This window comes from Prosopis cineraria, unplaced genomic scaffold (assembly GCF_029017545.1).
Source record: "Prosopis cineraria cultivar Desert tree isolate PC_DT_omini unplaced genomic scaffold, ASM2901754v1 PC1, whole genome shotgun sequence".
Taxonomy (NCBI): Eukaryota; Viridiplantae; Streptophyta; class Magnoliopsida; order Fabales; family Fabaceae; genus Prosopis; species Prosopis cineraria.
In genome coordinates, this window is record NW_026555332.1 from 54,865,735 (window position 1) to 54,893,146 (window position 27,412).

At 35.0% G+C, this 27,412-nt stretch overlaps 3 protein-coding genes across 8 annotated transcripts; all 3 read right to left on the reverse strand.

Moving 5' to 3' along the window:
* Positions 1–2,189: 2,189 nt before the first annotated feature.
* Positions 2,190–7,410, reverse strand: LOC129319566 (DEAD-box ATP-dependent RNA helicase 46). The gene is made up of 9 exons (XM_054964669.1): positions 7,234–7,410; positions 6,242–6,596; positions 5,832–5,984; positions 5,583–5,651; positions 4,805–5,074; positions 4,087–4,437; positions 3,677–3,954; positions 3,119–3,541; positions 2,190–2,949 (listed from the first exon to the last, which is right to left on the reverse strand). Exons 2-9 carry the CDS (start codon positions 6,557–6,559, stop codon positions 2,379–2,381), a joined length of 2,433 nt encoding a protein of 810 aa, XP_054820644.1. The 5' UTR covers positions 6,560–6,596; positions 7,234–7,410; the 3' UTR covers positions 2,190–2,378.
* Positions 7,411–8,389: 979 nt separating this feature from the next.
* On the reverse strand, positions 8,390–16,016 carry LOC129311327 (DNA (cytosine-5)-methyltransferase DRM2). 6 transcript variants are annotated; one of them, XM_054953591.1, is made up of 11 exons: positions 15,803–16,016; positions 15,114–15,193; positions 14,311–14,347; positions 13,939–14,073; positions 13,376–13,475; positions 13,249–13,295; positions 10,849–10,965; positions 10,353–10,452; positions 10,076–10,170; positions 9,168–9,905; positions 8,390–8,912 (listed from the first exon to the last, which is right to left on the reverse strand). In XM_054953591.1, exons 3-11 carry the CDS (start codon positions 14,311–14,313, stop codon positions 8,478–8,480), a joined length of 1,770 nt encoding a protein of 589 aa, XP_054809566.1. In that variant the 5' UTR covers positions 14,314–14,347; positions 15,114–15,193; positions 15,803–16,016; the 3' UTR covers positions 8,390–8,477. The 6 variants fall into 6 exon arrangements, with proteins under 6 accessions (XP_054809566.1, XP_054809559.1, XP_054809536.1 ...); XM_054953584.1 differs by lacking the exon at positions 15,114–15,193 and having other exon boundaries at positions 15,803–16,015; XM_054953561.1 differs by lacking the exons at positions 14,311–14,347; positions 15,114–15,193 and adding an exon at positions 15,644–15,725 and having other exon boundaries at positions 10,079–10,170; positions 15,803–16,015.
* Positions 16,017–20,713: 4,697 nt separating this feature from the next.
* LOC129315343 (shaggy-related protein kinase epsilon) lies at positions 20,714–26,794 on the reverse strand. Its single transcript, XM_054958979.1, has 13 exons — positions 26,384–26,794; positions 25,056–25,226; positions 24,848–24,940; positions 24,268–24,327; positions 23,896–24,168; positions 23,335–23,409; positions 23,210–23,266; positions 22,456–22,596; positions 22,284–22,334; positions 22,067–22,162; positions 21,878–21,961; positions 21,131–21,233; positions 20,714–21,032 (listed from the first exon to the last, which is right to left on the reverse strand). The coding sequence occupies exons 2-13, from the start codon at positions 25,146–25,148 to the stop codon at positions 20,950–20,952; spliced, it is 1,209 nt and encodes a 402-aa protein (XP_054814954.1). The 5' UTR covers positions 25,149–25,226; positions 26,384–26,794; the 3' UTR covers positions 20,714–20,949.
* Positions 26,795–27,412: the final 618 nt, after the last annotated feature.

A 27,412-nucleotide genomic window follows, 5' to 3' on the forward strand; every position in this document is an offset into this window, starting at 1 on the left:
AGTTAGCCCTTGACAGGTTAGGGCTTAAAAAAGTTGAGCTTGAAAAGCCCATTTTCCTTTTATAACCTCCAATTACAAAGCTTGGCCCTTAGGATAGCAAGCCTAAGGTAGGCCCTACAAATTTTAGGCCCTTCTACTTATTTTCATTTTTTTCTTTTAATAAATACATAAAATTAAGAAAAAAAATATGATAAAAATTGTAAAATAAATATAATTATCAAATCTATTCCTTGTCCCAAAAAAAAAATCAACCAAATGTTACTTACTTGGATGCGAATCAAACAATAATGCTTGTGTGTGACCTTTAAGATATAATTAAGAGGGATAGAGATATTGAGATTGAGAGGTGACTAAGCTTAGACCATATGGACATTGCCATGGTTTAAGTTTGTTTTAGATCAGATGCTTAAATAAAAAAAATGAGCAATGAAGAAAAGAATGTTATGGGAGTGCATCATGAACGTTGACTATGGGGCCAAATGCTATTATCGATTGAGAGCATGAGATTGAGATCTAGAAGACTAGAATTGTTGTTCCATTGGTTCTGGACTCTAGACTCTTATCTCTGTTCTGGTTTAACTTAGATTAGGGTTGCCAATTAGGAGATAGTGAGGAAATTTGGAGTTATTTTTATTATATGAAAATAAAAAATATATGTATGAGTTTAAACAAGCTGGCTCTTGATCATGTAGGCTAGGCCATTTAAGTTAGTTTAAAATGGAGCCCATTAGAGCTAACTCGTTTAAACTCAATTTATAATTTTAAAGTCTTATATGCAAGCTCGACCCTTCTGGTAAGCGAGCTTAAATGGGTTGACCCATTGAATTTGACTTATTTTCTAGTTCTACTAAATGTCTAGATATAATATTAAAATTTTTTATATTTTGTATTTTAATATATATAACATTAAAAATATTTAAAAATTAATTTAAATGGATGGCAAGGATCAATTTAGGTTGATATAAAGAGCTAGAATTGCTCTTAACCTTGATGAGTATTTATGATGAGCACCAAATGTGAATGTTTATTTTTAGAGGTGGGGGACAATTTTTTGGAATCACTACTAAGACATGATATTGGTATCAATAGGGGTAGCTGCCCTATTTCTCAGACCTAGGTCTGTCTTTATCTTCTTTAAAAATTGATAAGTTTTTTCCCTTAAAAATTTGTATATATTCAAAAGTGACTTATCAATTGTATAATAATATTTAAATTACTACTTCTATTAAAAAATATAAAATATTTTTAATTAAATCATACTTTCAATAAAATAGTTACTTGTTTTCAAACTAACTATATATTTTTATATTTATTTTTATTTAATAGAATGTTTCACCCTAAAATAAATATAAAATAATTTATTCAATAACGATACTTTTAAAATAAAATTAATGACTACACCTTGAAATATTTTTAACATCAATTCCCTTGAAAATTACTTTATATTTTTTAACAAAAAAATATTAAATATTAAAATATTATTATTCTAATAAATTATTATTTAAAAATTAATATTTTTAATTAGTTATCCGCGTTGTTACTAGTAATGGCAATTTAACACTTTTAATCTGCTGAAATTTATTTGTCATTTAAAAAACTTAATCCGTATTAATTTTTTCACAAAAATATTTTTGGTAACTTTCTAGGTTATTTTTTACAATTTTTTAAGTTTTTCTTTGTAATTTTTTGAACCAACTAATAATTAAATTAACATATATTTAATGAAAGGGTAATATTGTTCCTTAAAAAATTACTCCTTTAAGGGTATATTGTCTTACCCTTCACTACATCATTATAGGCATCCAGTAATACTGAAAAAAAAAAAAAAGTAAGAACAAATCAAGTCTTTAATCATGTTAACACCTATATACTAAATTTAGCGACGGTGCATCTGCCATTTTGCCTCCCTCTATGTAGCTCGACCACTGAGCTTTTATGATCTCTATGGATTATTGTTGTTTCTCACAACTATAATATTAGAAGTGTAGATCACTGGTTGGCAAATAATTATATAACCAACACAGCTAATCCCGTGCTTTAGGATCCTCAGAGGTAGACTATATTCAGAACGTCATAACTGGGCAAATAAAATCAGCTGTCCCACATATTCCAAGACTCTAAAATCACAACTGTATGGAAACAATGAATATTGGGCTATATATAAGTGTGTGTGTGTGTAAGAATCAGAATTTTACCAGATAAAGATCGAACATTTGATACTAGGTTCAAGTTTTGCTGTTTCCACCACACTTTCATCTCCATCCACTAAAAAATACATTTTGCCTGAACCCCACTACCTCGACTACAAAAAATAGGCAGGTAACCAAAATAAACCAAACGTGTAGAAACATATAGCAAGACGGGAATAGCCGCAATTCTTAACAAGTACCCTCGCCTTCATCAGGAATCATCCCCTCCTCCTCTTCCCCACCATATCTCCCATCATCCAACTTACCTCTGGGAGATCTTCCCCACTCTTTACGAGTACCTTTCTCGGACATGCCACCACCTGGGGAGGATGGTGAGCTAGTCCGGTAAGTACTATAAGTGTATCTTGAACTTCTGTCATCTTTACTGCCATCACTGACACGCTGCTGCCTAGATGAGCCAGATGGCTGGCCACGTTCCATCATCATTTGATGAAAACTATAAACTGGGGAACGTTCTTGGCCAGATGGAGCCCTGTCATGCTTAACAGGGCTGCGACTCCTGTTTCTATCTTGATCAAAGCTCTTGTCATGATCACTGCCCCCTTTATGCTCCATGATTGCATGATGAAAACTAAAGCCTTGCGAAGGTGGTGCAGCCCTTTCATGCCTGTTGGGACTTCGACTCCGGCCGCGTTCACGGTAGAAGCTTCTGCTCCTATCAGGGCTCCTGCTACGACTCTGTCCTTTATCATACTTCTCATGGGTATCTGCATCTTGTCCGTAGTGACTTCGATCATTCCTTACACCACAAAATATGTTCTCATCAACTTGAAAAACTACAATAACTCCAAGAACTATTCTTAGAAAAAAAAACTCCCAAGAACTCTGAACAAAACCAATTACTGGAATTACAATAGAAAATAAAGACAGCTTTCATTTTGAAGACAGCACTAACATGGTAAACTGACCTCTGAAGATCATAGTCAAATCCACGGCCTCCACCTCGGCCACCAGGAGTGGCTCCCAACCCACCCCTTCCACCATATCCAGAATCACTACCCCTTCCACCATATCCAGAATCATTACCCCTTCCACCGTATCCAGAGTCATTACCCCTTCCTCCATATCCAGAATCGCTGCGTCCACCACGAACACCAGAACCCCATCGCCTGGATCTGTTCATCCCACCACCACGTGATGCCAAATCATGGAGTGCTGGTGGTACTTGCTGATTTGCACCTTCCAAGATTTTGACAAGATCTGAAGCATGTTTAGCATCCTGATCTCCAAAAAACGTGTATGCCAAGCCAGTGGCTCCTGCCCTCCCTGTCCTTCCAATCCTATGAACATAGTCCTCCACACCAGTTGGGAAGTCATAGTTGACAACAACCCTGAAACAAATTGATTGTCATCATCAGATGTGGTGAAAAGTACAAAATTCAAGCTCAAGGCCGGTAAACTGGTTAGCAGGAAAAACCTACTATGCCCTAAGAATAATAGACACACAATAAAACAGAGTAAAAAACCTAATATCTTTGATGTCCAATCCTCGAGCTGCAACATCTGTTGCTACAAGCACAGGAGATCTCCCAGTTCGAAATTGGTTCAACACATGATCCCTCTCAGCCTGGGATTTATCCCCATGAATGGCAGCAGCACCGAATTGGCGTGTAAGATTACGAGCAAGTTGATCACACATCTTCTTGGTAGAGCAAAAAATAATTATTTTTGATCCTGGATCCTGCGACCGCAATATTTGCTCCAATCGTCTGTGTTTCTCCATTGGTGCCAATACTTCTATATGCTGTCAAAAAAATCCCACCATTTGATAATTTATTGACTATACAGCTTCTCATAGCAATCACAAGATATCAACATGCAATTCAATGAAACGAAGATTCAAATTGCACCAAACCATAGGAAGTTGAATACAGACCTGTGTAATGGACTTATTAGCAACAAGCTCATCAACATTGCCAATGTTAACCTGAACAGGATTGACCAGCAAATCAGCTGCAATTTTCCTGACCTCCTTAGGCCAGGTTGCAGTAAACATGAGGGTTTGCCGCCGTGCAGGCACTTCCTTCACAACCTTCCTGATTTGAGGTTCAAAACCCATATCCAGCATACGGTCAGCTTCATCTAGTACAAGGTAAGACACCTGATGAAGACTAATTCTTCTCATCTCAAGAATATCATTCAAGCGGCCAGGAGTGGCAACCACAATATCTGCTCCTCGGTCAATGTCTCTCAATTGAGGACCCTTTGGTGCTCCCCCATACAAACACTATCCCAAAAAAAAAAAAAACAGAAGGGAAAATATGACACACAGGGTCCAATCAACTCAAGGACTTTCAACAACAAAAAGTTGGTTTTCATCTTGCTTGCAAGGCAAACTATCCCAACATGACAGCATATTCCAGGTTGGAAGAATATAATAGGAGAAACAAATACACACACACACACACACACACACACACAAAAAAACAAAAGCCCAGTTCATTCAGCAATCAACTTAACAATGACGCTTGGACCTTGAAGCTTATTTCATATTCTCAAATTTACAAAGGATCAAAATAATCATTTTCTATGGTTTCCATGCAGATGCATTAAAGCACTATCAAGAGAAACACTAAAATAACCAAGCAACTTACTGCACAAGAAATTCTAGATGATTTTGCAAACTTCACAGCTTCATCTTGTATCTGTGTTGCCAGCTCCCTAGTCGGTGACAGTACCAATACAGTGGGGCCCAATTTGGAGTCACTGCCAACACGTTTGAGATGGATGAAACCTGGAATTAAATATCCCAGGGTTTTCCCTGAACCTGTTTTGGCAATGGCAACTATATCTCTACTTTGAAGAGCAATGGGCCATGACTGTGCCTGAATGGGTGTTGGGGCAGAGAACCCAGCATTGTGTACCTGGAAAAAGGAAAATCCAGGAGATTGGTTTTCTTTTGGTACTTATAGAGGAGTGGTAAGTGCCGGAAGAAGTATCATCCCCCATATGCAAACCACCAATGCTTGCTGATGCAAGCTAGCGCATGAGGAGGCCTCTTCTTCCGTGCAGACAAAGTGGCAGACTGAATCATGACCAACAGCAGTCCCAGCCACGAACTTGGATGATTCGGAAAGCCCTTCCAAAAAATTGGTCCACCATACAAGGGCGCTCCAAACTAATTGCTAGCCCCACAAATTAGGGCACCACAGCGTACGACATTAGCTCCTCCCCAGGAGCGAATATCGCACCTACGTCAAAAAAGTAAAGATGGCAAAAAACTTATCATGAGCCTGAAACTTAATTGATCTCCAGGAATCAGAGTGCTGCTGAAGAATCACTCAGGTCACTTAACTCAAGAAACTTAGGTCCCTCTAACTATCATTATCAAAAGATGATGGCAAAAGAAGACAGCAAGACAGAATCTGATACCTCTCTAAGAATCTCTGACGGAAAGCCAGTAGAGCCAAAGGACATGAAAGGTGGAGGAACATTATCTCCCTGTCAAAATAGTAGAAATAACCACATAAAGCTATAAAATTGGGGAAAAATGAATACGATGATTATTTGAAGAACTTTACTTAACATCATTAGCCATCTCTAAAATCAATTCCAGTTTACAAAATTCTTTTAATAGTGAGCATAACAAAGTAGCGAAGTATAATTATAGTTTATACTCACAGAAACAGTTATTTCATGGCGACGTCGATAAGACTCTGGAGTTAATCCAACTCCTGCATCTGATAATCCACTTTTGATAGAAGAGATGACATTTCCAGTCATGTGCATTCCATTTGGAACATTATGAGAACTGAAACTCCCACCTTTTGGATTCTAATTCAAAATAAGAGATATGGAAAATTAGTCCCAAAGATAAAGTAGGATGAAGAGAGACGTTGATGCACAGAATCAAATAGCTAAGGATAGGATTAGAACCCACCAAGGAAAATGAAAGAATCAAATTGCTCCGTACATTTCTCATGGTAAAACAGAATCATTTTAAATCATTTTCCAAGTAGATAAATGCAATTGCTAATAACAGTCCGTCCACAATGAAGAATAACACACAATGAAGACAGTAGAGAACAAACCTGATGATTCCGAGATCCAGCTTCAGAATTTGATCCACCAACGTTGCTTCTACCATACCTATCATCTAAATCAGGACTGCGGTCCCGACGCCCTTGTGATGATTGTTGGACCTGGACTGAAGAACTAGGCACTGAAGAAGACTTGGGCAAGGTAGCTGAGATTGTAGGCCTCTCATATTGGGTGACATTAGTCTCGGGATTCCAAAAGTACAGATAACCGGTCTTACCATCAACAAGTCCCCGCCATGGTTTAGGAAGTGTTGGGTCATGCGGTGCATATCTTGGACCCACTGAAGAGGCTGTTGCAGTAGCAGCCATAGCAAGGGAAAAGGCAATATAGTGATAACAAACCGACCTAAAAGATAATTAAGAATAAGTTCTATCAATTCATTAATGATCTTTGAATAATAGCCCGCACTTATATCGTTAGAATTTTTATGAAATCAAATTAGCTATTACATATCCGTTATTACACAACTAAACTGTAAATATTCCGCACACAAACGCAGAAACGAGTAATCCAACCATCGGAGTCTTAATAAGAAATACGCTAAAGGATATTCACTACGTGTCAAATCTCAATTTATTCCATGTAAACGTTCTATTAACACCAAAAATTGAAACAAAACCTACGAACAATGTCATTCTTGCAGCTACGCACCACAGGGAATAGAAACTGAAGATGGGAAATCCAAAGCATTAGGTAACCTTCAACCTAAATTGACGATATAAATCGCACCTCCAGTACCTAAATCTCTAGGCAAATTCTCAGTAGCTCTAAAAATGAAGCTGCTACATGCAGCACAAACACATCGCCATAAATCAAGCGAACCACAAAACAAACACCAAAAAGGCAAAACTGTAAACCCTAGATTTCATTCTACTCCGCCATGGTCGGTAGCGATGGACATGCATGAGCTACGCATGGAACCTCACATTCAGATCTGAGGGATTACGCAACACTCTAAAAATGTAAGAAGAAAAAAATGTACCTGGCAAGTTAGTTGAAGGTCCTTAGAACTGGAAGCGGGAAGGAGTCGTAGATTCTCCGCAGAACTGGCAATTTTAATGGTGAGAGGTTCAGATTTAAGGGCAGTGGATCGATAAGAGGGGAAGGCTACGCTTCGAAAAGGCAGGAAGCGTAGAGCGAGGAGGAAGAGAAGATGGGGGAGATGAGTGGTTATTTATAGAAATCACAGATATTAGCCGTCGCCATTCCGAAAGGCAATGAGCATCGGTTGCCCCGGTAAACTTGTTACCCGGCCCTGCATTTGACCCTGGTTAGGCCAGTTTACTGAAAAAATATATTCTTCTAATCTTAATAATAATTGTAATAAGAAATAACAACAACAACAATAATCAAAATTAAAAGTTTAAGTAAAAAATTTTACGTCCAGTTTCATTTATAAAATACTTTCTAAAAATAATTTTTTATTTAATATAAGATACTTTATAATAATTAAACTATTTTTTTAATTTTATCCTTTCTTGATCAATGTGAAAGCATTTAATGTAGTGATATTATTATTTAAAGTTAAATGTAAAAATAAAAATATATTTAATTTTTTATAATATTAAAGAAAAAATAATTTTTTTAATATGTATGAAACGATTAAAAGTGTTATATAATAAAAATTAAAATGAGTATATAAGAATCACTATCACTATTATATATTTATACTCTGTCAGATTTCAAATAAAATAAAAAATAGTTAAGCTTTTATATTTTCCTCTGATCGAATAATTATATATTTCCAATACATAATCTAAAATGTTTAAGAGTTCAAAATCTTCCAATATGATTAAAAAAAATTGTTGTCTCGAACGACTTCATTATCCTAGGAAAATATGTAATTTATTTAATCAATAATTAAAAACGGAAGGACTGGTAAACAATTTGCTTCTATTAGTTCCGCACTGCACTAAGGAAAACATCAAATACCATGCACAAAGGGCCAATTTAGCTGTTATTGGCAAGCGATGGGCAGCTTGATCCGGAAAGTTTGCGACTCCAAGAGTATAACGAAATAGTAGACTGAGAAGTGGGAGCTATGAAATTGAAAGGAAATGATTTCTTAGGAAGTCCTTCAGTCCTCTGTGAAAGAGAAAAATAAAAATAAAGGGGAGATTGGGGTGGGTGAGAGGAGATGAATCAGGCAAAAGTTTCCAGTTTAAATAGAACGATCCAAATTAGTCCAACACAATAGCATAAACACAGGTGATCTCTTGACAAAAGTCATTGACCTTTTGCCATTATACATTTGACCAAGTCCAGAATACGACAGTAATCAAAAAAGAGAGATGATTCTTTGCCCTCGAGGCCATCTCGGCTAACTCTATTGCTACCAGCTAGGTTATTACACGGACTCCCACCAACAATAAGATCAAAACCCCCAAAAGTGTTTATCAGGGCCTCCAACCGATCACCATTTAGCAGCTGTACATCGTCATAGTCAATTAAAGTTCCTTTCTGATTTGTTTGCTCCCACCAGCTTCTGACTATGTTCCTGTTCACCTCTGATTTCTCAACTGAAACAACATTCCTAAGAGGAATGCCAAGCCGATAAAGAGCTACTTCTGCACCACCGATTCCAGAAAACAGAGAGAGAAGATTGATGCCATTGGGGTACAAGTCCTTGAGAACTGACAGGTGGTATGCCACAGTGTCAACCTGAAAACAACATGAGAACCCATCACCCTAAATCGCTGCAAGAATCAGAAAGACTCCTTTCAAGGTTATGGAGAAAGTAGAAATAAATTGTGGGTGTGCATACAACTTCCACAAGTCTCACAATTTTCTTCTCAGTACATTGTAGATAGTTCTAATTTAAAACAACTCTTCTCTCCATGATCGGTCAGGATATGAATTGACGGATATAAATGGATCCAGACTCCAGAGTTAGCATAGAAGATAAAATTTGCATACCTGGAATGAATTGCCCAGTGATTTATACCTGTCAGTCCTACTAATTCCACCTCCTCTAGTGTGATTCCTGGGGAAACCTAAAAGCATTTCTACTTCATCAGGCTCCAGTGGGGCAACCTTATTCCTTCCCACCCAAACAAGATTCCATTTCCGACATTCATCAAGAACATTCTTTTGGATATGTAATGGTGGATCCCCTTCATATCTTTCTAGAGCCTTCCTAATCCTCTCTGTTAGTTTTGCGCTGCCAATAGCTGTTTGCAAACAATTAAGTTTGGTCCTTTGATCCCAAGAGGGCCACCATTTCTTTGTTAGGGGCAAAGCCTCGTGAATTGTACGTGCTGGAAGTGGAAGAAGAGGAAATCTGTTTTGGATGGGGAGATTGTGAACATAGCCCCTTTTCCTGGCAGCTGCACAGAAATACTTTGAATCCACAAACTCAGGTGGGATGTCGTACAAGAATCTAGATATTGTTTGCCAAACACCTTTAGGTGCAAGTGCAACATTCTCATAGTAGAAGTAAGGAGGTCCACTGGCAGCCTCAGGAAGTGTTCTATGTGTTATAGAGAATGTCTCGTCTGTAGGAACCCCAAAACCATACATTGGTTTTGGAATATGCAACATCTCATCATCTTCATTAGAAGTTCTTTTTTCAGAATCCCTTGGTTTTTTCCTTCCCAAAACCTCGCGTTCATAATAACTACGCTTCTTTTTATTAGTATGATCACCGCATCGTGGCTGGGAAAATATTTAAAACCAGTAATTGTCAATCCTAATATATGAGGAAAAAAACAAAATTAACACAATAGATGGTGAGTCGTCATAAAAAATAAAGAAACAAATTTGAGAAAGTGGTATGCTTGAAATAATTTTTGATCGTGTCAGTTCTTAAGATGTCAAATTACTACTACCTTCTCTTCAGGGGCCATAAGGGCATCTGCAGCCTTAGCCATTTGAGCAGCGCAAATAAAATCTGTCAGTTCTGCAAGTGAGGCGTCCACACCTGCGGCAATTTAACCCCCAAAAAACAAAAAAAAAAAAAATTGGGCCAAGAAAATGGAAAATTAAGAGTTTATCGGCCATTTAAATCTTTTAAACCTAATTTATGTGGTTAAACGTGTTGATCCCTTGGAAAAATAACTAGCTAAGACCTATATCAAATCAAGATTGAAACCTAGTACACACCACATCTGTCCATGGCAACTGAAGCCTCCTGAACATTGTAACCCATCTTCACCAAGGTCTTCAATTTACCGTTGTTCTCAGATACAGGTTTCATAAATTCCTGCAAGACAAGTAGCAGTTGGCCAGCCATGGTTTTACATATAAGACCTGCAACTAAAGATTGCTCCAGCCTCCAAAACAATGCCAAATATCAGATGTCCAAAAGATGCATGTAGTGTAAATAAGTGAAAGCATGAAAAACAATAACTATTTTGCTTTTTTCCCCCACCATGAACTAGGAGGAAAAGATATCTTAAAAGTTTCCAAGATGTTCAATGTAATAATATAAATGTTAATTTGACTAATGCTAAAAAAGGATAATCACTGTCACTATCTTTTAAAAGATAAAATAACCCATCTAGATATACAAAATTGAAATTACACAAAGTTAACATCCTCATAAAGATCAATTAACTCACAAGTTTGAATACAAAAAGCTAAGAAAAGCAAAAACCACCTCATCATCTGAGAAACTATCAATATCTGAGCAATCATCAAGAGGACTCCCTTCAACATCTGAAGAGCAAAAGTCGGATTCAATTTCCTTGTCATTTTCAGTAGAACTATCCAAAGCCTGTAAATTAGTAAAAATAAATGCTAAGAAACATATGTTTATGAGCACCAGCAAAATGTGTGGAATAAACAGATCAGAATTTTAAAATGTCAATGATCAAAAGAGTACCCAAAGAAGAAGGGGAAGAGTGAACAAAGGGAGGCAAATGCAAAATGCTATAGGGTCTGTTTGGATATCTGTTGAAAAAAACTGATTAATATAATTTATTCTGAATATAATTAATTATGTTATGAGGTATAATTGATTTATAAAATTGACCAATAACATTAATTTTAAGCAAAACTAAAAAGTCGAATTGAAAATCAAATAAAACCATAGTTTTGTAAAAATATATCCAAACATTCTATTACATGTCAAAATCAATTATAAACTCAAAACCATAATTTTTTTAAAATATAAAAATAACCATTCTACATGTCAAAATCATTTATGAACCAAAAACTAAGGTTTTCTTAACAATATCCAAACACCCCTATATATGCCAATATGAACCCAAAACCATAGTTATAAGATACTATTACACGTTTTTCAATTCAGCTTTTCAATTATACTTCCCTAAAAATTTATCCAAAAACCATATAAACTCTATTTTATTAATAATGGTTTTGAGTTCAAAATTGATTTTGGTATGTACAAGATTGTTCAAATATTTTTATGAAAATTATGGTTTTGGGCTTATAATTGATTTTAGCATGTATATATACAGACAATTAAGCCATTCTGTTGAGAAGAAATACATAGCTCAAATTAAAGTGAACTATTGCAAACTTATTTGTTAAAACCTTCAAAGAACTGACAGTATTGGGGGCAGTATTCTACCATAAAGGGGAAGACACACACACACACATCAAAACCAGCACCACACAGACCATGCTTGGTGATTGCTTAAATATAGTTGTGACTGTATCAAGGTAGGCATTAAAATTTACATAACCATTCACAGGACACAGGCATCTAATTAGGTATATGAAATACCCAAATACCTTAGAAGCCTGAATGAAGATGAAATTGTGCCAAGCACGTCCTTATATTTTAGCATAGCAACCCTTGTAAATAGGAGCTCGGATACAAGTCTTTTCTTCAACGGGAACCCATTAATAAAATAATAGAATGAATAGAAAATATGGAAAGATTGAATAGATTGAAAAGCTATCATCTTAATGAGAAGAAACATACCACAAAAAAAGAACAGAAAAGAAAAGAAAATGTGAGTTAATTATACAAGAGAAAATTAATAATCTGTGGATTCTTCTAGTTTTTCTCAATTTTGAATTACATCCTTATAGTTTATTTGTTTTTAATCAATCCTTTATAATTTGTTCAATTAAATATGTTAGTCCCTAAGGGTTAAAATTCTTAAAATTCTTCTTTTAAAAAATAAAATTAACAATTTATATATTTTTATTACAAGATTACATAACTTTAAAAATTAATTACATGATTTTTATAACTCAAAATTTATATAATTACACCATTTTTTCTAAATAACTGATACTCTCTATGTTAAAAAATGTAAGGCATTTTTAACTTTTTAAAGTGTAATCATTGTCTTTTTTTTTTTCAAAAGTGCTTCCATTAAATAAATCACTTTATATTTATTTTAAGGTGAAACACCTTATTACATAAGGGTAAATATGAAAAGATAAGGTTATTTTGAAGACAAGTAACTATTTTATCGGAGAGTGAAACTCAATTAAAAATACCTTACATTTTTTAACGGAAAGAGTATATATATAGAATTTTCAAAAATTTAAAAAATGTAAACATTGTACTAAATTAATTTTTTTCTCAAATCAATTTTTCTATAAATTTTAAAAGTATTTTTATCTTGGAAAAGCTAATCATTCATCAATAATTTTAACTTTCAAGGAATAATATATTTAATCAATCAAACTATAAGGACTTGATTAAAACGAAATATACTACAAAAACCTAATTCAAAATCAATGAAAACTAAAAGGACCTACAAATTAGTTTTCCCATCATACAAATTTACCCTCTATTTTCAAAATATACGTTTTAGTCCAGTTTTATTTTTTTTTTCACTTAACTATCCTCCATTAACCTAAATATAAATATGTATGATATTTAAGTATGCAAATATATAAATAAGCAAGTAGATTTTGTTTGAAATATGCACAAACACAGCACATAACAGTTTCTTAAATTTAGGTGGGCGAAGATGAGAGGATGAAAATGGCAGGGTACAACTTGATAAAAGTTGGCACAAAAAAGAAACAAGCTAGAAATTGTATTAATCAATAGAGGAAATTATCAACTCACCGACAATGTGAGAAGTGTTTCAAGAAGTAAATCTGCATTTTCCTCCCCTGGATGTTCATGAGCAAAAATTACTTGTCCATCTCAATGATATATCTAAAACCCATGCTTGAGTAAAACAGTGGTTTACCATTTTCCTGAATTACTTTTGAAACCAATTTTTCAGAAAATCCCATTCCAACAAAGTGATCGAACATCTTGGAATTTGATGAACCTGGAGATGAGCTTGCCTTCAAGGGTAAAGAAAAGAGAATGAAGAAGATATGTGCATCAAGTTTATAGATTCTTGTGAGTTGCAAGAAAGTCAAATCAGGCATCAAACAAACATCACAAACACGTAATTTAAAAAAAAAAAATTGAATACTCTGCTGTGCGCAATTAAGTTATAGACTATTCATAAATTTAATAGCAGTAGCAAAAGAAAGATAATGGCGTAACAAATTACACAAATGCATCCTGCAGCATCCTACTTTGACCTAGGAATACTATAACCTTGTATATTAAGGTCACCCAAGAAGAAAGGGAGGGGAGCAAGAGGCAAAGTCTTTGTTTTTTATATCAGTAAACCCACCCAAAGGGGGAAAAAGATAGAAAGAAGAAAAATGATAGTTAGCCCTTTAATTAGATTTTCAGACATTCAACTTCTTAATAAGAAAATTAGAATGTGAGAAAGACAAGTGCCAAAAAACTTACTTCTCCAGACCCAAAAATAGCCTCTCCATTAGGAACAGTTAAATTTGAAGATGAAGATTGAAAATTTTCAATTTCTAGCTCATCCTCAGTATTCCAGTCATAATTGTCACTCTCCAAACCAGAATTATCTCCATCCTGCAAAATAAGTATACATTAATAGGAAAGGAGATACCAAAGTTGCAAAAATATAAACAATGATTGAGGGGGGAAAACAGAAAGCACAAGACAGAGCAGATTCAAAAATGAATCCACCACTTGGTCAGTCTCTAAATGTGCAGTTGTGCAATACAGTTAGATTCAGGAATTAAGACTTAAATGCAACAAAAAGGACTTATGCATGGATTTATTTTGAAATGAGCAAGTAGAACATGCCATCTTCAGTCTCTCAACAACAGTTCAAGTCTACAATCTGTCAAAGAATAGGAAAAAGAAGATTAGAGCCAGATAAAGCAATCCATTATGGTACATACATTGGTAACAGTAAGATAGAAAGGGAGCAAAGATGTTCCAAAATTCTTGCATCTAACATAAAAAGGAATGGAATAAATTAGAAAGGAGCTTATTAGAAATTTGATCACTGAATTTGTTCGGTATGCTATGATCAATAGGTAAAAGAAATTTCACTTTTATATTTAATTAAATAAAATAGATATAAAAGTGAAAAGTCCTAAATGCCCCTCTAACCAAGAACAAGAACTTTCGGCCCTCTGTGTCTTCTCTTCTTCCCCAACCAAAATCAAATTCGTCCAGTAAATCAATCCAAACTCAGATTCAAACTTGCTCATTTCAACAACAACATTCAAACTTGGAACAGATGCACAAATCAATACCAATCATGTTTCAACAGATGCACAATTCACAAGAACAAAACCAGGTTCGTGTCTCAGAACAAATGCACAATACGGAAAGAACAAAACTAGGTTCGTGTCCCAGAACAAATGCGCAATACACAAATCAAAACCTAGCCAAAGATAAAAAAAAACATAAATCAAAACCAATCCGATTGAAACCCTTCTACAATACACAAACTCCCGATCATGTCCCCTCCTTTAAAACCCAGTTCATTGCCACAACAGTATAATCTGGTAGAGAACTCGGGTTCCGCAATGTTAGCAATCAGAGATGTCGCAGGGTTCCGGAAGGACTAGAGTAGAAATCAGGATAGTGTCATTTACCAAGCTCGACGGATGACTTCAATTTTGCACCAACCCGATTTCTCCAGTTATCATCTCCCTAGTCCTCTCTCCTCCTCGGTCTTGAAGGCCGTCCAAATATATTTGGATAATCAAAAATTAATAATTAAAAAATAATAATTCAGCTCTCAAAACTTCTAAAGAAAATTCGAAACCGAAACGTCTGCTGAGCTCGAGCTTGGGCTTGAGGAGAGGGGTTAGTGGAGAGAGTGGAAAACCCAAATTTGTTTTGCACCCACACAACTCAATGAAAAGCATATAAATCGTTTAGGTTATTTTTACAAACAACTCCATCGGGGTAACAAGCCCTAGGTATGTACTCGGTGAAAAAAAAAGGTTTTGAATCATACAAAACATACCGACATGCATTTAAAGATTTATAAGGGAAAAAATAAATAAATATCTGAATCCTTCGTTTCGAACAAACTAGTGAAAAAGTACAATCAGAAAACATAACAATATTTTGGTTATGAATACTAGACATCATGTAATCAGGCGGGAAAAACTGGCACCAGAAAAAACTCCGCCCCTTCAATTACAAAAATACGAAAGCCCTCCGATACAGGATCTCCCTCCGGCAATGCACGTTCACTCCTGCCCCCAACCGGAAAAAATGGGTCTTCCAAGGTCAAAATTCAATCAAGAAGCTTCACGAGCAAAACAAATCTAACCTAAGAGCACGCATGTATGGGGAATTCAACCCGAACCGAGAGTGAGAAGTGAATGCATCGCAGGATTCTGGTGCGAGTGGAGAGTGACGAGGGCTGTTCAGCCCCAAATAGCCAGACTGGAAACTGTTTAAGGTCCGGAATCGGAATCCAGCATTTTCGCAGTCGGGCGTTTCCTCTTCGCGCGTCGATTCTAAACCTCGCCGTCCCGTTTTGGGGTGGGGGCCACATTCGCCCGAGAAAAATTAACAGCGGTTAAAATGGGGCGTTCAAATAATGGTCCAAGAGACGAAGATCTCAGAATTTGTACGGTTTCCGAAACTTAATCAAGAGCCGTACGATTAATGCAAAAATGTAGGTGACCGGTTTCTGAGGGAAAAATAAAAAAATTACTTATTTAATACAGAGCACAGAGCAGCGAGTACGCTCCACTTGATACATGAGCGATTGGGTGAATGAAAATAAAAATTTACCGCTTAATTCAGACGCAGATAGTCACGTGAAGGAAAAAAGATTCTCTAGAATATTTTATTTTTAATAATGATAAAAATAAAGATAAAAAGAGATAATATATTTATATTTTTAATGAAAAAGTGACAAGCTTAACTTTATTTTAATTATATTATAATTTTATTTATTAATTTTATATAATTTTTTTATTTTTTATTTTATAAGATGTCTTTTTGTTTCTTATATTGATATTGTTAATTTTATTAATAAAAAAACTGAAATTAAGTTTACATATACTAACAAAATATTTTTAAATATTGACATAATAAATTTAATTTTTTTGAACAAAAATGATGACTAAAAAATTATCAATTAAAACAATAGGTATTAAAATTAAAAGGCTGAAAAATATTTTAAAAAATTAAAAATCAAATTAAAATTTTATATAAAGATAAAAAATTTAAAAGTAAAAATTCATTTTTTTCTTCTGGTTTTATCTCTCATGATTATTCTAATAGTTTCATCTCTCTTAAGTTCAACTAAAGTAATTGAATGAATGAATTTTTAAAAGAGAAAAAAATAGATTGATACTTTAACACGTTTGCTCATTTTAATTAATTTCTTTACAAATATTTGAATATACATGTAATTAATACTTGATATGTTTACACTTAGCTCCTTTCACCTTGAAGGAAGTGAGAGAATTAGTTTTTAGATTGCCTAAAGATAGTTCTCTTGGCATGGATGGTTTCAATCATCATTTTTTTTTTCAAAAATTTTAAGATATCAAAGTTGAGGACATCTTCTTTGTGATCTTCTTCAAGAATCTAAGCATCTTTTAAAATATCTAAATGAAACTCTCATCGCCTTTGTTCCAAACGGAGAAATCCCAAAGCCTTTTAAAGACTTGAGGCCAATCAGTTTTTTTATAAATGTTTCTTAAAATTATTCCTTCTTTGATTTCTCCTTTTCAATGTGCTTATTTACCCAATAGGCTAATCACTGATAGGATTCTGATAGCTACAGACGTGGTTCATCAAATTCATTCTACTAAGTGTAAGAGGAAAAAATTAGGTGCTTTAAAGCTTGATCTCTCCAAAACTTTCAATAAACTGTCTTAGAGTTTCTTGAAAGCTATACTCAAAAGGATGAACTTTCCACATAAATGGGTAAACTTGGTGCTTCAATGTATTACCTTTGTTGCGTATCATGTTCTTTTTAATGGAAAAATCACCAAATTAATTTCTCCCAATAATGGTGTTAAGTGAGGGGATTCTCTTTCTCCTTGCCCATCCCTTCTAACTGCAAATATGTTGTCATGTCTTCTCATCCATAAAAAGCAACAAGGTTTATTTAAGGGTTGCGATTAAAATTTGCTAGAATTCTTATCCTTTTTGGTACAGAAACCAATGGAAAGAAATTTGCTACTATGTTGCTTAGATCTGCACTAAAATAGAACGTTTCTTTCCATTGATTTATATACCGTTGTCTCTCATCTCCTCTTTGTTGATAACTCTACCAGATTCTTTAAATATGCAAGAGAAGGCATCGAGGTTACTCAACAAGCAATTAGCTCTTTTTTCTCCTAGTTAGGACAAGAAATAAATTTCTAAAAATCATATCTCATCTTGAATCCAAATGTTTTGCCTCAAGAACAATACCTTTCATCTTTTCTTAGCATTCAATTTGCAGTCTCTTTTGGCAAATATTTTGGCATATGGATGGATGCTAAAAATGATAAAGAGAGAATTTTTGAACAAGTAATGACTAATACTAACAAGATAATAGCATATTAGAAGGTTAAGCTTTTATCTCAAACTTTAAGATTTACTTTGATCAAATCTATACTTACTGCTTCAAATATATCTATACTTTCTTGTGTTAAGCTTCCTCAATGGTTATGAAATCAGATTGATTCAAAGTTAATTGATTTTTTTAAGGAATTTGCGATTAAAAGAAAAATGTTCATCTCGCTTTTCAGTCCAACAAAATTAGGAGGCCTTGGTTTAAGGAAAACTAGTTTTGTGAATACTATTTTTTGAGCTAAACAAATCCGGAGGGTGATGACAACAGCTGAGAATTCTCTTCTTGGTAATACTTTACAACTCAAGCATTGCTCAAATATTGATGTTTCTTATTTCAAATTACCTATATTGCTTCATGGAATTGGACAGGGATCTACAAGGCTACAGACATCCTCAAAAAACATCTCTATTGGAATGTTAGTAATAAAGAAGCCATCTCTCTTACTCATACTCATTGGTGAAAACCCATTCAACCAAATCTTTTAATGGGCTAAAATATTCACACAGTATCTAATCTTATTATTGAAATTCCCAACTCTTGGATTGCTTCTTGCTGGAATAATTCTACTATCAAAGCTTTGTATGATAAAGCAACTACTGAGTCCATACTTAGCACTTCAATATCATTCACTGATGGAAAGGATAAACTCAATTATGGTACATGACATTATTCTGCCAAAGAGGGTTTCACTAAGTCAACGCTTGTTACAACAACTAGCCCTTATGTAAATGAATGTATTTGGCATTTTCTTTGCAAAATTGCACCTTCTTTAGAAGACTCGGCTATTTATTCAGAAGCTTATTCACATGGCTATTCCTACAAGTAATGTTTTGAATACTCATAATTTCAATTGCTCTCTACATTGTGTTTTTGGTTGTGACACCCAAAAAAAATGAATCGTATCCTTTGTGAATGTCCAATCATTAAAATTATATGGTTCAGAGTTCTATCTATTAGATCTACATCCATTTCAAAAATTAGTCTCTCTCATTGGATTTTGACAGTTTCAAAGGTCTTGTATCAAAACTATGAAATAGAGTTGTTAATAAATATTTTCTTCCTACTTCATAAAATTTGGCTATTCAAGAATTTTACCCTTCATCAAAATAAGAAAAGATTAGCTAAATATTTTTATTCAGGATTTTAAGCAAGTTCTATTCTTCATTAGATTTACTTGTAATTGAAAACATGCTAATGAATTAGAGCTTTCAAGTCATCATATACAAAATGCAGAGTTTGCAAATGATAAGAAGATTGGAACATCATTGCATCAATTACCATATCGGAAAATTCACATATGCAGGTTTAAGAAAATGAAGAAACCTTACTATTCAATGAACATTTCCTTGAATGGTTCAAAAGTTTAGCATCTCATCTTTTATGGGTCTGATTTGATAGCATAACATCTTTATGGTAGTTTGTCTTCAAAGTATACTTCTTTAGATCTATAGCTTCTAGCAAAACCATCTGAATTCATATATCCAACTTGGTAACTTGGTGCTAAAACTCAAAAAAGGAAATTTACTTCCTCCTTCAAGTTAAAGTACTATTTACCAAGGCATAAAATAGATGCTTTGGCAATTTACTCTTATATCTTTTCAAAAGTCTAGTTATACCTATACCAACCACAAACCATCTTTTTCTGCTTCTGCTTTTACCGTTAAATTTCCAACCTTTGTTTTTGTATCTCCATTTTATTTGTTAATATAACTGCTCTTTTATATTAAAAAAAACTAATATACCAATATTCAATATATAATAAGATTTACAATAAGTCATGCTCTTTGCATAGAGTTATAAGCAATTCAACTAATTACAAGAAAATTTATCTAGTTATTATATACTTGTAATTCGTTTCTACTTTTTTCTCTTTTGCGGGTAAAAAAAAAAAAAAAAAGCACATCCTCATACAATGCCTAACACATGAACTGTTAATGACAATCGGAAAATCACTATAACAATTAAAGGGGGCAGGGAAATTTGATCTAAACGTAAACAAATAATTTTAAATAGAAAATTATGAAGGCAATTAAAAGAGAAATCAAACCTCGAAAGTAGAAAGGAAAATTAAGAAACATATTACAGCTTGAAAAATAAAGATTTCGCCCTGAGAAGATAGCTCAAGATACAATAGTGACCAGAAAAAGGAAATCTAACAATGCTGTATATCAGGGAATATCACATATCTTAATTATAGTACTGACTAAAAATGTTATAATGTTTCATCAATCAAACTTTTGAAATATCAACAAGATTAATTTTCGATGCAAGTAACAAACACAATTAAAATTAGAGCAGCCTCATCTAACTATGAATGTTGATGAGTTGTACCCTTGGGTAAAAACCACAATGCATTTTTTACTGAATATAACTAACACCAACTTTTCATATTTATCCTTATATAATAAAATGTTTCACTTACAAATAAACATAAAATAATTTATTTATTAAAGCCATTTTGAAATAAAAAACACATTAGTTAGAGAGTCAATCTCTGAATCTGGGTAAAACAATGTTGAACCCTGACCATTCAGCATCAGAAATTGTTGAGCGGACTCAATCCGGGTCTATCAAATAAATTTTCACAGGTGTTGGGTGACATCCCACTCGAGTAGGCATGGAAACTCCGTGAAAAGGATCTAAATTTAAAAACACACGTTTCAAAGCGCAACGGGCGGTATAAATAAAAGATTCCAACATGATCTCAAGCAACACATTTCAAGTTTACCAAAAAGTGTCTAATTATAAAAGCCAGAAGTAAGAGATGAGCATATCCTATGATAACGCGGAAGAGATCATAATACAGTAGTCGTCTTTGTCTACATAAAACATGCGGGACAAACATGATACAATAGTTGCTGCAGTGCACAGCAGTCAGCATAGCGGTTACAGTCTCAGAAGTTAAGCGAAGGACACTGCTTCCTAGCATGTTCTGGAACAAGTTTGCATATAAGCTCCAAGGTTGCTCCTTTTAGCTCTGCAAATAAGATTTCATCCAAATGCATGGCATTAAAATGTATTTTTCATTATGGTTAAACCGGATGAAAGAGGAGTGGGCTGAGAGCAGACAACTACCATGAGGTTTAAAGTTGAAGAGTGGCGGCAATGGGCGGCCGTGAGGGAGACGAGTAGTAGGATCACGAAGTTCATCAAAAAATGGGTGGACGCAAGCCTCCAGCTGTCAAGAACAAAATCAGGGTGATAACATGGTGGTTATGCGAAGATAAATTATACAAGAATTCAACGATTCAAGCACTACAGTTAAGTAGAAGAGAGTTACATTTAGGTTGCTCTGTAATCAGAAATAAAAACAGAAACCTGTTTTGCTCAGCATCAAATGCACATGATGTCGACAAAAAACAGAAATCTGTTTTGCTCAGCATCAAATGCACATGATGTCAATAAAAATTAAAGGTAAGAAACAAAAGAAAGGAATTATCAGATATAATGCTAATACTATTCAATGGCCTTCATTTAAAACCATCAAATTTTCAGTCGAGGTGATCATTGAAAGGGTATAAATACTGAGTGGTTAAGAATTTGATACTGGCTACGCCCAGTAATTACTGGAATGAGATCTCAGCACAAGGTTTACAAGTCTTCTTTGCCCAAAATTCAAGTAGTTTACCCAGGAAAAGAAATCAAGTACAAAAAACTTACCAATAAGGGGACATTATAGCAACTCTAACACACAAGAAACAAGTGATCAAGCACTATATGGCAATGCCCACGTGCCAAAAAAGAAAAGAAAGTTTAAACCAAAGAAAGAAAGAAAAGAAAGTTAGATTCAGACTTTCTGAATGAATGAATAAAATTACATACAGCAGTGCATCGTAAATTTGGTGAGTACTGGAGGAGTCTGGAAACAAGATCTACTGCTTCTGGGGGCATACGCTTATGAAATATCTATTTCAAAAGCAAAACATTGTCAGAATAATGCAGGCATTAATAAAAGCATTATTAATGTTATGATTGCATATTAAAGCTAAGCATGCAAGCCAAGGAAGTCACCTTATGCCAGGGATGAGCCTTGATTTGAGGAAACTTAAACTCTGTATAGTTTGGATTCATGCATTTTATCTCCTCACGAGTTGGCGTCCCAAGCACCTTAAACATAGAAATATTCAGTCAGTCTTCACTCTTTAGCCAGCAAATAAAAGTCTTTTGGTATTGCTGTAGTCTTAGATGCTCTAGGTCAGTCCACAAATAAGGCCATAGATGAACTTACCTTGATAATCTCAACAAGCTGATCAACACCACTTTCCCCAGGGAATAGAGGCTACAAATTCCATATGGCCAATGGTGACCAACAACTTGTAAGCACCCTGACACCAATTACTTAAAAAATGCAAAAAGAACATCCAAGACAATGGATGAAGTCCATTTGTTGTGTACCAAACCTGTCCTAGGAGCAGCTCAGCCAGGACACAACCCACAGACCACATGTCAATCGCAGTTGTATATTCAGTTGCGCCAAAAATAAGTTCAGGTGCTCGGTAGTAACGAGAGCAGATATATGATATGTTGGGTTCACCTTTGACCTGTTCCAAAATTATCATGTCAGGAGGCAACTATTTATGTTAACAAGAAGGCAGAACCATTAGGAGTGTAGTGAATAGAAAGGTTATAACAGATTTCTTCTCCTGCTCTGCAAATTTCTAATTTTTTCTAATACAGAGATGCAGACAAATGGTAACAAGAGCCAGAAGTTGACGCATCAATTAAACTACAGCCAAAATGGAAATTAGGTTGTGAATATAAATTAAGAACTTCTCTCGAGGAAGTCATGATTTTATTTGTGCGCATGTGACCATGGACAAATAAAGACATAAATGCTCTGATATTGCCAAAAAAGGTATACAACTAGCAAAATTCCCACCAGGCTGTAAGCCAAGTCATTTAGGGCTGCTCAAGTGGCAACGCTGCAATACCTATGATGTATCCATTGGTGACCCAAACACATCAATTGTAAGCTAATGAACTAGCTTGAGATATGCATACTTAATAATAAAAATATCAAAAGTTCTCAGCCACTTAACAGATTTATGTATGCAAATGCAGCCAGCATGAACTACGAGATTTAGTATTCTTAATCGTTGACAAGAACCTAAATCAGTTTGAAATTATAATATCAAGACAAAAGTGGGACATTACCAGAACTTTCGCACTTCCAAAATCACAAAGCTTGACCTGATGAGTGTGAGGATTAACCTGCGAGAAGACACTAAATTCCAGATCAACTAACCAGAAAGCTAAAAGCACATGGAATTGATACAAACCAGTAGGTTCTGAGGTTTAATATCCCTGTGGCACACTCCAACACATCCATGAATATAAGCCAAAGCTCTGCAAATCTGTCATAGTGCATAGGTTTGCATCATAACAATGGTCATGCAAAATGATACCTCTAAATATTGACAGCCATCTCATTTTAATCTGTAGCATGAAGTTTCTTTATCGATAAAAAGTTTAGAAAATTATCAGCTACAGCAAAAGGACGTTGATGTGATCTTGTCATCATCTAAGCACATATCAAAACAAAGGTAACTAGCAATCATAGCGCTTTACCCAAGGAATTTTAACAAAAACAGCGAGTAACATACAAGCAAAAGCATTTCAATGATATGAAGTGATAATTTAGTGGGGGAGTTGTGATATTCCAAAGACTATATTGTGTCAAATTTCCTCACTGGTGATTTTGTCGAGTGATCCTGTTCACAAATAAACAAAAATGACAGGTAGAGTTCCCTAGATGAAGCACAACAAAGCATGCCAGAAATTTTTTGCATAAAAATCCTAACTAGTATCCACATCCTAATACAAAAAGAGTTGAGGATAACCTGATATGTGTAGAGTTTGACATATATCAAGGGCATCCGCTGATTTGCCTTGCTATAGTGCTTCACCACACGATATACAGTCTCAGGGACATACTCAAGCACTAAATTGAGATAAAGTTCATCCTTATCTGTGGTGGAAAAGAAGCAATGTTTGAGTGACACAACATTGGGATGATCAAGAAGGCGCATTGTTTGCAGTTCACGGTTTTTGTATCTTTTATCCTGCAAGACCTTCTTGATTGCTACTGTTTCTCCAGTTTCAAGACACTTGGCCTGTAAAAACAAGAAATCTCCAAAATCAATTTTGTACTCCCTAAAAATGGCTGTCTAGTAGCAATTAACCTAAATTACAAATTATTGGGAAAATTCCACCTGAAACACAATACCAAATGAGCCTTGTCCAACAACACGCTCAGCCATGTAACTTATGGTCTGCAGGTCAATGCACCAAAGTTATAGTGAGAAGGATGGGATAAATTATGAATTTCACAAAATTAAAATTTAAATAAATTGTCAATATGCAAGAAATAAAATGCATATCACATAATGTGAACCATGCTTTTCTAGCATTTCAGGCGGCAAGCATCATTCTCCAGATCTGTAAGAGAAGACACTTGTACGTGATAACATGCAATAAGCCTCATACTATAATACTTTGGTTTTTAACATTAATTTTTACTTTTTCCTCATCAGCAAGACAAAAGGTCAAATTCCAAGAATTAGAGGAAGAAAAACTCTTGGTCTTCTATTAAATGAGCTTATCTCACAGTCTTCTACTTTAGCTTCAAGAGGGCTATATACAACAACAACAGCAACAACAAGCCTTTATCCCACTAGGTGAGGTCAGCTAAATGGATTGCAAGATGCCATTGTGCTCTATCATTTATCATTTATCAAGAGGGCTATATAAATAGATCTAAAAAATATAATTTACAACCTCATAGAAATCTACCTGTTTGGGTTGACCATTTCGACCACCAATTGTAGTGACAATGATGTGGCCAGTTTCAGTTCCATTTCCATCTACCATTGCTGTCTCCATTTCCTATCACAAATGAATTATTAGAGGGGGAAAATTCAAGTTTTAGAAAAGAAAAAAACCAATGTAAAAGACAAAAACAAACAATGAGGAGTTATCAAGAAAACGGGGCCTCTAATACCTTTTCATCCTTGATCTTCATTTCATTGATCTCCTCAGGGAGTTTATCAACAATCATGGAATCACCACCAGCCATTCCAACAGCCGAAGCCATACAAGCTCAACTATCCCAGAATCAGACCTTTCAGTTTTTCAAAACCTTTATATTGGCAGTGTATATCAGCACCATAACCTGCAGAATGGGAAAGAGAGCATTCGATCAGACCCTGTAAAACTGTAATAATTACCAGGTATAGCAGATGATATAATTAAGGATTATAGAAGAATAATCACCAAGCACAACAAAGACATGAAGAACTCCCTATAAGCTAAAAGTGAAATTTAAAGTTGCAATCAAATTGGAATGCAAATCATTAATGGCGTAACTAGCAACACGAGTACTAATTTCTTCATTCAATATTAGAGTAAGCGTGTGTTTGGAAATTAAGCAGGGAAAGGAAGAAAATAAGCCAAGATAATTTTTTTTTAAAAAAAAAGTGATGGTTTTATGATCACTTCTTTTCCCTTAGTTGGAGAAAACCGCCTCATCCAAAATCCGTAAATCAGAGAAACCCAAAATTGTAAAGGAAACAAGTGTGGAGGATTTTGGAAGGTTAGTTGTACTTCTTTCATTACCTTCCCATCCTTAATAATAACTGCCAGAGAAGGGCAAGGTTTTAAGCAACCTTCACTTCCATTCCCCCAACCCCGCCACCCCCCCCCCCCGGGGGGCCAGAATGATCCCCCATCCAAAGACACCCCAGGTAAGTTTGATCATTTGAAATATTTCCAGGCCTTCATCCTCACTGCTTCATGGTTAATAGGGTTAATAGGGATGTGAGACAACAAGCATCACGTACAAACCTTTGAAGAATAATTTTTTTTTCCAGATACGGACAGCAAAAGTGCAACTGTGCAACAGACTTCTTAGTGAGGTGCTGAAGCTAACACCCAAAAACCTAATGGAACTTGCACCCGAGGATTATGAACGAGCGAAATATAATAACTAACAACGTCAGCGAAATTCAAACGTTCAAATAATAGGGTAAAAAAACAAAAGGAAAAGAAAGTCAACAGCAGCGGGTGCGAGTAGCAAAAACTATAGCGAGTAACCTCAGAGAAGACCTCTCAGATGCAAAATAACAAACTGCAGCGAAAGCAAATACCGACATTCAGCTCGATTGCATTACCAGAGACTTTTGGAGGGGGGTTATTTTGTTCTCTCGGAAAACAAAAAAGAACACAAGGGACCACAGAGCTGTGTATGGCTGGCGAGAAAGGGCAAGAAAATAGAGCCATTGTTAAATCTACTTGGCATTCGAATTAAACGAGCTATTGAAGCAACCGTACCAGAGAAGCCGTGGATCCTCCCCAGCGACCTGAGAATACTTTCCCATCCAGCTAGAGAGATGATGAACTTTTCTTCTGAAATTAAATTAAATGCTATCCTCTTTTGGAAGGGTGAAAAAAAGAGCGTGGGGGTGTGTGCGGGGGGGAGTTTCAGAGACTCCTGATAGGGGGATTTGACCGAGACAGACCTGGGCTGTGACTGTGAGAGATGGTGCTGAGAGAGAATGGAGAGGGCAGAGGGCGGAACCAAACAAGTTTTATTGAAAGGAGTTAAGAGGGAGTTTCAACGTCCGCACTGTTGTCCACATGGGAGTGAGGTGTTGGAATTGAGGTTGGGGCTGTTTCTCTCTTTCCTTTAGCATTTCTTTTAAAGTCTGAGTCTGACATAGCGCTCTCTCTCCCTCACTCTTGCCTCGTACAAGCCCTTCTGTGTTTTTGTGCTTCCTAATCATAACACTAACAAGACGCTGGTAAATTTCTTGTAGCGCACATTTAGTACAAGTGTACAACCACTCCCCCTAACCGCCCTTTCCGTCCGTTGTTCCTGTGCCTTCTCTTCCGTGGATTGAATTGATTTTGGGCCTCTAATGTAAACTAACCACCTGATTCTGTACACACCCATCCATTGAGTATGTCCATCAATCAACAATTCAATATTGATGCTTGTACATGAGCAAACAAAATTACGAATAACCTAGTCATTCACAGATAAAAATTAATAAAAAATTTTATTTAAAAAAATAAATTATATTTTTATTTTAATAATAATCTATTTTATATTAATCCTTATTTACAAATAATAGTTCTTGTTTGCAAATAACTTACTGAAGTGATCATTGAATGTGATTTTCAAAAAAAACAAGACATCATGTTTGCAAAGTTTATTTATTTTGTCCGAAAAGTTTTCTAATAAATTATACCACTATTTTTTTTCATAGAATGTATGCTATTGTTAAAAATCTGTAAAACTCAAACAATTAAACTTTCCACGTCATTCCAATTTTCAAATTGAATTAAATTTCAGAGTAT